This window comes from Stenella coeruleoalba (assembly GCF_951394435.1).
Source record: "Stenella coeruleoalba genome assembly, chromosome: 3".
NCBI classification, from domain to species: domain Eukaryota; kingdom Metazoa; phylum Chordata; class Mammalia; order Artiodactyla; family Delphinidae; genus Stenella; species Stenella coeruleoalba.
Genome location: NC_137148.1, coordinates 51,823,226 through 51,836,640, shown reverse-complemented (window position 1 = coordinate 51,836,640; position 13,415 = coordinate 51,823,226). Strand labels below are relative to the sequence as shown.

Below are 13,415 nucleotides of genomic sequence, written 5' to 3'. Positions count from 1 at the left end.
ATATCTTTTCCTTTGTTCTGTATTTCTGTCTTTAGGCCAATACTGTGTTGGTTTGTTTACTGAAGCTTTGTAATATCTTGAAATTAAGTAGTATGAGTTCTCTAACTTTGTTTTTACCAAAATTGTTTCATATTTTCATATAAATTAGAGTTGGCTTGTCATTCTATCCCATAAAGAAGCTTACTGGAATTTTGACTGAGATTGCCCTGAATCTATAGTTCAAATTGAGGAGAAGAGACATATTGAGTCTCAGTCCAGATCCATGAGCACTATATGGTCTCTGCATTTATTTAGGCCTCCGTTTATTTGTTATTTACAAAATTTATCTCACTAATGTTTTGTAATTCACTATATCAACAGACTAAAAAAGAAAAAAAGCATTTTATCATTTCAATAAATTCAGAAAGAATTAAGTGACAAAATTCCATATTAATTCATGATTCAAAAAAAGACTTTATAAATTGTGATAGAAGTGTGCAAGCCATGAGGGACTTCCCTGTCATTCCAGTGGTTAAGACTCTGCACTTCCACTGCAGGGGGCACAGGTTCGATCCCTGGTCGGGGAACTAAGATTCTGTGTGCCGCAAGGTGCGTGCAAAAAAAAAAGAAAAAAGATGTGTGCAGGTCTTATATATGTTTGTCAGATTCATCCCTTTAGTATTTCATATTTTTGGTGCTATTAAAATGGTATTCTTTTTTAAAATTTCAATTATTTATTGCTGGCACATTCAAATACAATTAATATTTATATGTCAATCTTGTATCTAGTGAGCATGATAAACTCCTTTATTCTAGTAGCTTTTTTGTAGATTATGTAGAATTTTCTTTTATATTTAATTAATTAATGTATTTATTAATTTTTTAATTTATTTGGCCGCATGGGGTCTTTAGTTGTGGCAGGCAAACTCTAGTTGCGGCATACTTGTGGGATCTAGACCAGGGATCGAACCCGGGACCCCTGTGTTGGGAGCACAGAGTCTTCACCACTGGAACACCAGGGAGGTCCTCTGTAAGATTTTCTACATAGCTAGTCATGTCATCTGAGAACAAAGGCAGTTTTACTTATTTCTTTCCATCTGGATGCTTTTTATCTCTTTTTCTTGGCTTATTGTACTGTCCTAGAATATTTAGTAATGTATTTTATAAAAGTGGGGAAAATGAACATTTTTGCCTTGTTCCTGATCTTAGTGGATAGCATTCACTCTTTGACCATTAAGTGTGATGTTAGCAGTAGGTTTTTCATAGATGCCATTAATAAAGTTGAGAAAATTACCTTTTATTAGAATTTATGAAGAATTTCTCAAATCATGAATTAATATTGAATTTTGTCACTTCTTTCTTTTTTTTTTTTAAAGAAAACATTTTTAATCTTTGGTATCAGGGTAATACTAAGCTCATAGAATGATTTCAGAAGTATTTTCTCTTCAAAAGAGCTTGTATGGAATCAGTATTATTTATTCCTTAAATGTTTCTTAGAATTTATAGGTGAAGTTGTCTGAGGTTAGAAATTTTTTGGTGGGAAAATGTTAAACTATATATTCAGTTTCTTTATGGCTAGTCAGGTTATCTTTCTCTGAATGAACCTTGGTAGTTTGTGACTTTGAAAGAGTTTGTCTCATCTAGTTTGTCAAATTTATTGACAGAAAATTGTTCATAGTATTCCTCCATTACTATTTTAATGTTTGTAGCAGCGCCCCCTCTCTTATTCCTGATGTTGGTAATTTGTGTTCTTTTTTTCTCCTTTAATTAGTCTGGGTAATTGATCTTCTCAAAGAATTAGCTTTGGGTTTCATTGATTTTTCCCTATTTTTCTTTTTGTTTTTCTATTTCATTGATTTAAAACTTTTACCATTATATTTTCTTCAGCTTACCTTTGGTTTTATTTGCTCTTTTTCTAGTTTCTTGTGGTGGAAGCTAAGGTCATTAATTTGAGAGCTTTCTTTTTTCTAATACAGGCTTTTAGTGGTGTAAATTTTTATCTGAGTACTTCTTTTGCTTTATTCCAGAAAATTTAACCTTTTCATTTTCAGACAGTTCATAGTAATTTCTTATTTTCCTGCTGATTGCATCTTTGACCCATGGATTATTTAGAAGTGTGTTTTTAGTATCCAAATATTTGCACATTTTTCCAGGTACCTTTCTATGATTGATTATTTTTTTTTGAACTTTTTAAAAGTTTTATTGGTACAGTTATTATAGTGAATTGCAATTTATATACTGAACTATTTCTTTTTCTTTTCTTTTTTTTTAAGTATGGGCTCTGACACTTTTTATTTTTATTTGTGAAATCTCAGGCAAGTTACCTAGCTCTTTTTTTTTTCATACATCTTTATTGGAATATAATTGCTTCACAATGTTGTATTTGTTAGTTTCTGCCTAACAAATACAACAAATTCAACAAAGTGAATCAGTTGTATGCACACACATATCCCCATATTCCCTCCCTCTTGAGCCTCCCTTCCACCCTCTCTATCCCACCCCTCTAGGTGGTCAAAGAGCACCAAGCTGATCTCCCTGTGCTATGCAGCAGCTTCCCACCAGCCATCCATTTTACATTTGGTAGTGTATGTGTGTCAGTGCAACTCTCTCACTACATCCCAGCCTCCCCTTTCCCTCTGTGTCCTCAAGTCCATTCTCAATGTCTGCATCTTTATTCCTGCCCTACCACTAGGTTCATCATTTTTCTAGATTCTATATATATATGCATTAGCATACGGTATTAGTTTTTCTCTTTCTGACTTACTTCACTGTGTGTGACAGACTCTAGGTGCATCCACCTCACTACAAATAACTTGATTAGTAATTTAACTTAATTCCATTATTGGATCATAGTTAATGTAATATCATTATGGTTGCATTAAAATGTACATATTTGATTTTTCTTTCGTATTTGTCCTACATTTTCTCTGTTCCTATTCTCCTCTCTTCCCACTTTCTTGGATTAATTGTGTATTTTTCAAAATAAATGCATTTTATTTACATTATTAGCTTATTAGGTATATCTCTTCATTTTTTTTTCATGGTTGCTCTAGGGTTTATAATATACAATTTTATATTATTACAGATTTAGAATTATAAGAAGCTAATGGAAACGCTTAATATCAGGAGAATGGAACACTAGCTAATGTGTTCTAGAAACAAAAGGATACTAGAAAAAGTTTAGCTTATTGTAATCCCCTATAGCCACACAGTCTTCTTATATGTTCCTCAGATACCTCATACTTCTGCCTCAGGGCCTTTGTACGTAAAATTCCCTTTGCCTAGAACATTCTTTTGCTAGATGGTGACATGACTTATCTTTTGCTGTCTTTCTCTGTTGCTAAACTGTTAGTTAACCTGATCAGAAAGGTCTTTCCATATCATACTACCTACCTAAAAGAGCCATCCCTGCTCCTCATTTCTATACTCTCGTTTTGACCTATTTTTACTTTATGGTATTTATCCCTTTCTGGAGTTACAAGTTTGTTTCTTTGTTTGGATTCACCTCTTTGTTCTGTTCATCTTTGCATCCCTGACTCCTTCATCAATGCCTGGTGGTCAACAACTGATCAATAAGTATTTGTTGAATGAGTGATATTCATTTGTGTCTGTTTTGTATAGTCTCCTTAGAAAAGAGACCTAATCTGCCTGGTTACTGAAAATTCACCATTAAATTGCCTTTCAGTATGAAATTAGAAATTATTGCTCAAAACCCCTTATATTTTTTAATTTAACAATGAAATATTACAAAGAACTTAGTACCTGCTGTATAATTTCCCTTTTAAAGATTTTTTGCTAGGCTTTTTTTTGCTGTTGATTTCTGAATATATATCCTAGTATGTAAATTTCACTCTCATTCAGAAATATCACTATTTACAGGAGTAAAGACTAAGCAATTAATTTTAATTATTTTGTTCTAGTTCCAAAAATTGAGGCATGATCTTGAATTGGCACTATCTACTATTCAGTCAAAGAATGAAAAGTTAAAGGAAGACTTAGAAAGGTATATTTGTATTATAATTACTACTAATCATTGATATATATTGAATTGGCATTATGTTTTATTTGAATACTGTTTTGTTTTTCCATGTTTAAAGGGAGCAAAAATGGTTGGATGAACAGCAACAGATATTGGAATCTCTTAATGTACTACACAATGATTTGAAACAGCAGGTTGTGACATTTTCTGAATCAAGGTATTGATTTTGTGTTCTAGGTTTTCATAATAGGAAAAATTATTTCCTTTTTTATGTTATATGAAATACATAGATGAAAAGAAGGTAAATTTTACCAGAAATTGTGAGTCTTACCCTGACTTTTGCCAATTGTTAAGTTACCTAATCTTTTATGAATAATTTGACTTTTAGTTTTCCTACATGTTAAATAGAGACTATTTATCTCATAAAGCTAGTTATTTTGAGCAATGTAGTTTGAACAAAGTTTTTGATTAATTTTATGAGTAACCAGTTATATATACTTAAGTATTTTATCAGCAAATTAATTCTCTTAAATTTAAAAAAATCTTTTAGAATCTTTAATGAGCTGAAAACGAAAATGCGTGATATAAAAGAATATAAGGAGAAACTCTTGGTTACCTTGGGTGAATTTCTAGAAGACCATTTTCCTCTGCCTGATAGAAATGTTAAAAAGAAAAAGGTAAGTTTTAGAGAAGACATTCATGTAGATATTCACATATGAAATTGTTTTAGATAGGTTCACAGGTAAATTTTCTGATAAATTTTTATGTTAAATATACACTTCAAAGACATACACAAATAGGTACATGCACAAAAATATTCCATCATCACATTATAATAATTAAAAATTAGAAGCAACCTAGTTATGTAATAAAATAAGATTAAATACATTTTTTTACATTGTATTCATATTGATGGAAAAATGCAGCTTTTAAAAATGTATTGAACACTATCAAAAGAGTTTATGAAATCTCACAAATTATTGATTGTTAGAAGATAAAACACAGATGATTAAATTGTGTGAGTCTAATTTGTACCAAAGAACGTAATAGTGCTTATGCCTGGGGCTAAGATTGTAGGTAAGATTTGTTTTTGTTTTCATTGTTTTTCAAATTTTCTATGATAAACATATGTAACTTTTAAAATCAGAAGGTACCTGTAGTTAAGGTAAGTTATTGACTATTTTAATAACAGTTATGATGGAATAAACCTTTTTCACAAAAGCAAATATTTCATCGAGTGACAGAAGGTTGGGAACAAGCACTTTAATTCCTTTTTTAAAAATAGTATAGGTATAGGGCTTCCCTGGTGGCGCAGTGGTTGAGAGTCTGCCTGCCGATGCAGTGGACACGGGTTCGTACCCCAGTCCGGGAAGATCCCACATGCTGTGGAGCAGCTGGGCCCGTGAGCTATGGCCACTGAGCCTGTGCATCCGGAGCCTGTGCTCCGCAACGGGAGAGGCCACAACAGTGAGAGGCCCACGTACCGCGCAAAAAAAAAAAAAAAAAAAAAAAAATAGTATAGGTATAAATAAATAGAACTTGTGGAAGTGGAATAGGCATTGAAACTGGGACCAGAACAATCTTTCTAAAAATAAACATATTTAACAATTTATTTAATCATGTATTTTAAAATATACATATTTAAATCATTTTTCAACATAAAACTTTTGATGCATCCCTCTGGGATGAAGTCTATAAACTCCGTAGAGGAATGAATTTATATTCTGGACTTTGTCTATCTCTTTAGCCTCCTTTTCAGCCATTCTTTATTCATCTCTTGCATGAGTCCATTCAACAATAGTACTATACAGTTCCAACAGATATGCAATGACCTGTCACTTTTCTGTGCCTTACACATTCTATTCCCTCTGGTTACGAAACAATTCCTATCTGGTGAAAATAGTAAATTCTTTCTTAAAGCAACTCAAACATCATCTTTTGTGTGATGCATTGAATGAAGTTTTGGTGTCATTTTATTAGCATTTATTACATGATTTTGTAGTAACCATTTATTTCTCTTTCTCTGTTGACCCACCACGCTCTGTGAGCTCCTTGGTTTGTTTAATTCATCTTTGTGTCTGTACTGTCTTGCATACCTATTGTAGTACCTTCTGAGTTCATATTTCTTGAATGACTGTGAGCATACTAGGAAAAGGAGAAAAAAGTTTGTTTTCTTATAATCTGCGTTTATTTATTCTTCCCTGTCTTCTTTGTAATTATCAGTAGGCTTTACATTTGTTATGGACAATTTCTCCCATTCTGTCCATTGTTATTTATGCCCCTTAGTCATTTGTGAAATTGTTAACGGCCTTCTGTTAATGATTTCAGTAAATTCATGATCCCTTACCTCTTAATGATCATAATCTTAAAATAACTTAATGATTTATTTTCTGATTCCAGTCTTTTTTTCAACTTTTTTTTTTTTAACCTATTAAGGTTCTCCACTATTAGAACCAGAGGTTTGAGACACTCCTAAACAAAAGCATTGATTACCAGAAGCCACCATGAGTTTATTCAGTCATATTGGATAAGCTCACTTTTTTTAAATGAAGTATATGAACTGTTGATACATATTACAAACTGATAGGTTACTCTCTCTCCCTCTCTCTCTCTCTCTCTCTGTCAAGCAATAATAATGGATGTATCAGTGGGCTCAAGCTGCCATAGCAAAATACCAAAGAATAGGTGGCTTAAACAAAATAAATTTATTTTGTCATAGTTTTGGAGGCCAAATTCCAAGATCAAGGTGCCATCAGAGTTTTATTTAAAATAAATAAATTGTGTTATTTATTTTAACTTTGGTAGTTTCATTGCATTTATATTCTGTTCTGATACCATCATTCATGTATACATTTAGTCTTTATTGTACATTATGTTGGATTCAATCCTTATCATCTTTTACCATTCATTTTTGAGTTTTTAAGTTTAATCCATTGTTTGATATGATGGGTTTGTTTGACAAGTAATTTGTTCAAGAAGAATTCCTGGGTGTTTTATTTTTTGAATTCTTAAATGCTGAACATATTTTGCTGTATACTTAAACGCTTATCTTAGGCAGAGATTTTAAAAGTCACAAGACTTGGTAAGGGGTTTCTCCATTCTTCTCAGATTGAATGTGCTGTGGAGAAGTCTGAGGCCAGCCTGTAGATGTCTTGCTGCTTCTGACTATTTGCCTGAAGGATTCTTTATCTCTGAACTTCAGTAACTTAACAGGGATATGTCACAATGTTGATCATTCAATATCAGTTTTGCTTTGAAGATGATGCATTGTTTCCAGGGGCAGATTTAGGTCACATTGCATTTCATGGCAATTTTATTTTATTATATTTTACATTGTTTATCATATCCTTATGTTGAAACTTTTTTTTTTGTTTTCTTTCATTATATTTTTCTTCTGCATTTTCTTTGATTGTCTCAAACCTTTATATTTTAATCTGTGCCTTGCTGCTTGTTTCTTTAATATATTTGTATTTCTGTAAAACCTTAGGAGGACTCCATGCTAATCTTTGATTATTGTCAGGAAGGTACTAGATGTCACAATAGTAGGAGACCTTGTAGTTAATTGAATGTCTGAACTCAAAAGCTGCTGATTAGCTGTAGTATTATCCTAGAAGATTTCCCTTAGAACCTTATCCTATGGAACATTTTTAACAGTAATTTGGATAAAGAGGTAGAGGACATAGTCATCAAAGTTTACAAATGATATGAAATTGAGAGAGGACTAGATAGTAAACTTATTGGATGACAGAATTAGAACTGTATTTTTTAACTGGCCAAGATAAAATAGGACGGTCCAAATAAAATAGGACGATATTTAGTGGAGGTACATAGAATATCTTTCTTGAGTTTAAAACATTGAAGAACGAAGGAGACATATCTTAGCTATATACAATGAAGGAAACTTTTGGCACTTTAGATGATAGTGTTCTCAGATAGAGGTCAGCAGGGCAGAATAGATGTCCAAAAGCTAATGCAATCTTAAACTTATTGAATAGAATTCCAGCTTCTACACGTATGGAAGTGAGTCTTCCATTTCATCTTTGGTTTTCTAATCACAGCTATATCATTGTGGAGACTGGATTTTTTTAAAAAGGTAAATTAGAACACATTTAGAGAACAACCATGCTATTGAGAGGCTGCAAGTCTATGAGAAATAATTGAAGAAACTCATGATGATTAATATGGAGAAGGCAGGGAGCTCATAATAGCTGTCTTCAGATATTTGAGAACTCTAGGGTGGAATTGGAATGAGATTTATTCTCTGTCATTCCAAGAAAAAAAGAACTAGTGAGTTGAGTTAATATTAGGAACTGTCAAGAACTATAGAAAGATGAACAAACCTCCCTGGGAAGCAAGTTTCCTGTCCCGAAGCTGTATCGATACAGTCTGGAATGTCATTTGTTTGGGATATTTTGATTGGGAAGGTTCAAACATTAGATTTTCATTTATATGAATATATATAATATGTATAATATAATTTATCCATTTATATAAATTTATAATTTATCTCCATATTTAGAGATAGGTAGATAGATAGATAGGTGGATACTCTGAATTGTATCTTCTAGTAATTGCAAAAGATTTCCCTGTCTAAGAGGTTGTTTCAACTATTTTTATGAACCTTACTGTTTAGTACAGCAGGTTGTTTTCTTTCAGAATGCTTTTTAAATCATCTCATTATAAATGTTTGGTTTTAGTATATCTTGTACCACTGCAATTGAGGAATATTAATTTTTGAAATTTTGTAATAAATACAGTGTAATATTCTGCCATTAGAATTGAAATGTTAATTCTTTGTTATTCACACTTCTCTCAAAGAAAAACATTCAAGAATCAACTGCACAGCTGATAACACTGCATGAAATGTTAGAGGTAAGTGTTTTGTGTAGTTGTTTTGTCTTGAAGATATCTCTTCACTAGTGATTTGTGAACAATTATACATAGGCTTGAAAAAGAAAAAAATGCTGCTTTAGTTCTTAAGGTATACACCAAACTTTATTATATATATTAATTTATCTTAGTATAAAATTAGTTTCTATGTAGTAAGAAAATATTATTTTTTAGAAGAAGATGAAACTGAAGTCTTACTCTTAATCGTGTTCCTGATTATTACTTTAAGAAAAATTTTATGATGTTGTTTAGTATCTACACAGTAAAAGCCTATGCTGTTACATTGATGTAATCTTTAGTTGGCCAGTCTGTATTCTATCTAAAATACACAATTGAGTTTAAGGATTCTTTCCACAAAGTTGCAGAACTTCATTCACAGATTTTCCTTAAATAACATCAGCTTCTTTTTTCATAATGTAAGGACGCATTACACCTTTTTCTGCCTGACATTTGCTTTTTATTTTATTTACAAATATCTCTGACCTTTAAAAAAAAGAAGTTTTTGAACTTCAGCCAAATTACCGACTATATTAAATACTTAAATCTTTATATGATGACCTATTGCAGATTGGGTGGAGAGGAAGGTAGTCTATGAAGAGCTATTTAACAATTAATGTGACTTTTTAAAGTCATTGGTAAGTTTAGAATAAAGTGATTTCAGAAAACTTGTTTCACATTGTAATTTTATGCATTGGATGCTAAAGTCTCTATGTATCTAGCTAAATGGTTTTGGTGCCTCAGGATATCTTAATATAGAATATTATTACTTTGGAAAGCAAAATACAATTATTTTTTAGATTGTGATTTGAATCTTTTAACATATTCCTATTTAGTCCAGTTTATACCGAAACCAATGTTTCTCATGGATGACTTGACTTTTTTTTAATAAAAGTTGTTATATATGTGGCAAATATTGACAGTTGTTAACTGGGAAATACATGTGTAATTTTTGAATAATGCACTATGAGATACCATGTAAAACTTAGATTTAGAAACTATTTTTGTCTCCAAGGCTCGTATTATCAATAATAAATATAAACAGAATTTAAACTGCAGTTCAGTGAAGAATAAACCAATATACATGTTTATGTTAAAGTAGAATTTTTAGCATTTAATTATTTCTGGCATCTATTAGAAGTTTGATTAATATAACTGAAGTTAGAAATGAAAAGAAAAATTTTAAATTATATTAAAATAAGCAGTTGCTCTAAAATGGGAATAATATTTAATTATTTTATTATCATACCTAAAAGAAATGAGACCAAGAGCTTTTTTCTCCAGGATGTGGTTCTGAAGTAGCTAAAGTTAGGGAGTTCCCTGGTGGCCTGGTGGTTATGATTCCAAGCTTTCACTGCCACGGCCCACATTCAATCCCTGGTTGAGGAACTGAGATCCCACAAGCCACATGTTGCAGCTAAAAAAAAAAAAAAAGAAATAGCTAAAGTTAATGGCAGATGAAATTATTTCAAGAATTGAGATGTAAAAAAAAAAAAAAAAAGAATTGAAATGTTGATATTATTATGAAATGTGATTGAGATGAGAGCTTTATAGTTTTATTTCTATGGTACTTTATATTTGTATAAATTGTATTTTTCCTTTTCTGTGTTTCTTAATATAATATAGTTAAAGCTTTGGCTTGGCAATTCAGAGATATGGAGTCTAATCCATGATCTATTACTAATTATGTGCCCCTTGAGGAATCTTTTAACCCTTCTGGATTCTGGTTTTGTAATTTGTGAAGGCACTTTGTGGGAGCTGAGGAGGTAGAGTAATAATTGATACATATTTAGCATTTTTCAGTATGTTTCATAAAACATTAGTGTTTGAAGAATTTTAAATGTGTGTTTCTTAAAAAAACTTTTTTAATGCCAGTGGATCTGGGATATACAGGTGATTCTGAGTGCACATTGGCAGTCTTTCTCCAGCTTATATAACCATAGAACCCTGTTTCTCCACACTAAGAGCATCCTTAGGGAGACCAATTCCATGGAATGTAGTTTGGGAAATGTTAGTCTTATATAATTTACTACAGATACTCAAAACGTCCCAATTTGTGGTTGTAACCCCTCAATATCCTTAGTGAAGAAATCAAAGATATTTAAGATAATTTGAAGGAAATGATGCTGATAGAATTGTTTCAAAGATTTATCAGATGAATAGGTGTTTTTTGGGGGAAGAGTAGCATTGGTGATTTCTCTTTCCCCCAAATATTAAGATATGTATGCTGTTTTTGAACTTTTTGAGTATTTAAGTTTTTTATTTTTAAGAAATGGTTATAACCAATCTTGTAATATAAGCAAATTATTAATCCTAAGAGAAGTGAGAGAATTGTAAGTGCCTTTTAACTAGTTTTTAGGAATTTTAAAAGTTAAGGTGCAAAGATTCATTTTAAAGCTATTTCCATTCACTAATATTTGTTTTTTAAAAAAAGAAAATCAACTGTTTAAGTTAATACATAGAAATTATGATATAAACAATTACTCAAAGAGAAAAGACATTAACATTCTTTGGTAAGAAACTTCATTAATGTTTTATTATAGCTGTATCAATTTTTTTCCAAGTAAGGTATATTTTGAATGATTTTTTTTCTAGATTCTTTTAAATAGATTATTTGATGTTCCACATGACCCATATGTCAAAATTAGTGATTCTTTTTGGCCACCTTATATTGAGCTGCTCCTGCGTAATGGAATTGCCTTGAGACATCCAGAAGATCCAACCCGAATAAGATTAGAAGCCTTCCATCAGTAAAAAGATGGTCTTTTTTTCACACGTACTTAAAGAATCTTGTCATTCAAGGATAATGGAAACACTGAGAATTACTTGGATAAGGAACATTATTTGCAAATCAAAGCACATAGTCCATCTTCCTTTTGTGCTTAAAATGACTCATGCTGCCATCCACTATTCATTTAAAAATGGTCCTTTCACAGTCAGTCATTGCTTTGGTATTTTCAACTGGGTGGACAAGAATGCAAGTGAAAAATATTCTAGACTTAATTATTACAAAACTTTAAATATACCTTACTTCTGCAATATTCTTTGGAAAATTCGTTGTTAATTTATGATATTGATAATGTAATATTTTTCTTTTAAAATTTATGACAGTTTCTTTTATGCATTTGATTTCCATTTGGTGCTTACATCCTTTAAATTTACAAATTGTAATGGAAAGGCCATTTAATTTGCAGGAGGTTTAAAAATTGACTTAATATCTTAATGTAGAAGGAAGCATAATTTAAAAGCATTTAGTAAATCTGTTCCATGTATAATGCCATATTTCTAGATTTGTTAAAAATTTGAATGTTAAAAAAACTAATGGATAAAGGTAGCATGAAAACTATATTTTAATGTGTATTATATTACAAGTGATGATATATATTAAATCATTCTTGATTCTGTTAATTATTACTAACAATACTGTGTTCATAAAATTTTGTTAATCCTCTGTGACTTTCCTGTAAATAAAATTCTCATTTAAAAACTCTAGCTTTTTTGGGGATGTGGCATGATATTTTAATAAACTAAATAGCCTTTTTCATAGGTAGATAAATGATGGTATTATAGAACTACATATAAGCTAAACTAGAGAATTCCAAATACTTTTTGTATCGTTAGTTTTCTAAGATGACTTAGTGTATACTTTTATTTTTGAAAATGCTTTCTACTGCATTATAGTATCCAAGTTTCTTGTTTACCTTAAATACTTCATCTTTTTTAAAGTAGGCAAAAACTATTCCGAGTATACCCTGTTCCATTTATAGAAAATACAAATACTGTTATATTTTAGAAAATGTGTAAGTTCTTTTATGGGAAGATGACATACAAAAGTACCTTCCTAGAATACTCTAGTTGGGAGTCAAAGGATTGAGCAACTTATTATTCCTCAGAGTTACTGGAGAAAGGAAAAATGGTGCTAGCAGTATAAGTCTGACAATAATTCTGTCTGACAAGAGCAGATAATACTGTTGTCTGTGAGCTTCTCTGTGTTGCAAATTACAGTAAGAAATAGATAAAGGCAATAAACAACTTGATGATTTATTTGGCAAGTCTTGATTTCACATACATCTATTGGTTTGAATCTTTTTACTGTAGCATCTTGTGTAAAGTTTTAAAGAAAACTGTGATGATTGCATCCTACTTCTTAATTTGTTAACCCAGCCTTCTAACATAGCATGATTTTTTTGCCCACTTTTCATCTCAATCATAAACAACGTAAATTATAGCAGAATTAGTCTTGATTTGTACTCCATCTAAGCTTACAACCCTTGAAGGTTTTTTTTTTGTGGCTTTGAGAATGTTGGAGAAAATGTTTCAAGTTCTGAGAACCTATATGTGGGGGCCATCACTACAGATCCCAGGAACATTGAGGGTAATAAAAGAATATTTTGAATAACTCTGTGCCCACAGATGTTATAACTTAGATGAAATGGACCAATTCTGTGAAAGACACAATCTACTAAAACTCACACAAGGAAAAATAGCCACTTTGCATAGCCTATATATTAAAGAAATTGAATCAATAATTAATAAGCTTTCAAAACAGAAGACATCAGGCCCAATGGTT

The 13,415-nt window shown here is 31.2% G+C and overlaps 1 protein-coding gene across 2 annotated transcripts in view; it reads left to right on the top strand.

Annotated features, from left to right (window-relative positions):
- The window catches only part of CENPK (centromere protein K), a gene marked incomplete at its 3' end in the record, with an annotated part of 39,644 nt that extends 28,045 nt beyond the window's left edge, over positions 1–11,599 (top strand). For both annotated transcript variants that reach the window (XM_079916155.1, XM_079916156.1), the window contains exons 7-11: positions 3,900–3,982; positions 4,077–4,175; positions 4,509–4,635; positions 8,777–8,830; positions 11,441–11,599. In XM_079916155.1, the coding sequence (XP_079772281.1) occupies positions 3,900–3,982; positions 4,077–4,175; positions 4,509–4,635; positions 8,777–8,830; positions 11,441–11,599 (522 nt within the window). The remainder of the gene's footprint in view (positions 1–3,899; positions 3,983–4,076; positions 4,176–4,508; positions 4,636–8,776; positions 8,831–11,440) is intronic.
- Between the last annotated feature and the right edge of the window lie 1,816 nt (positions 11,600–13,415).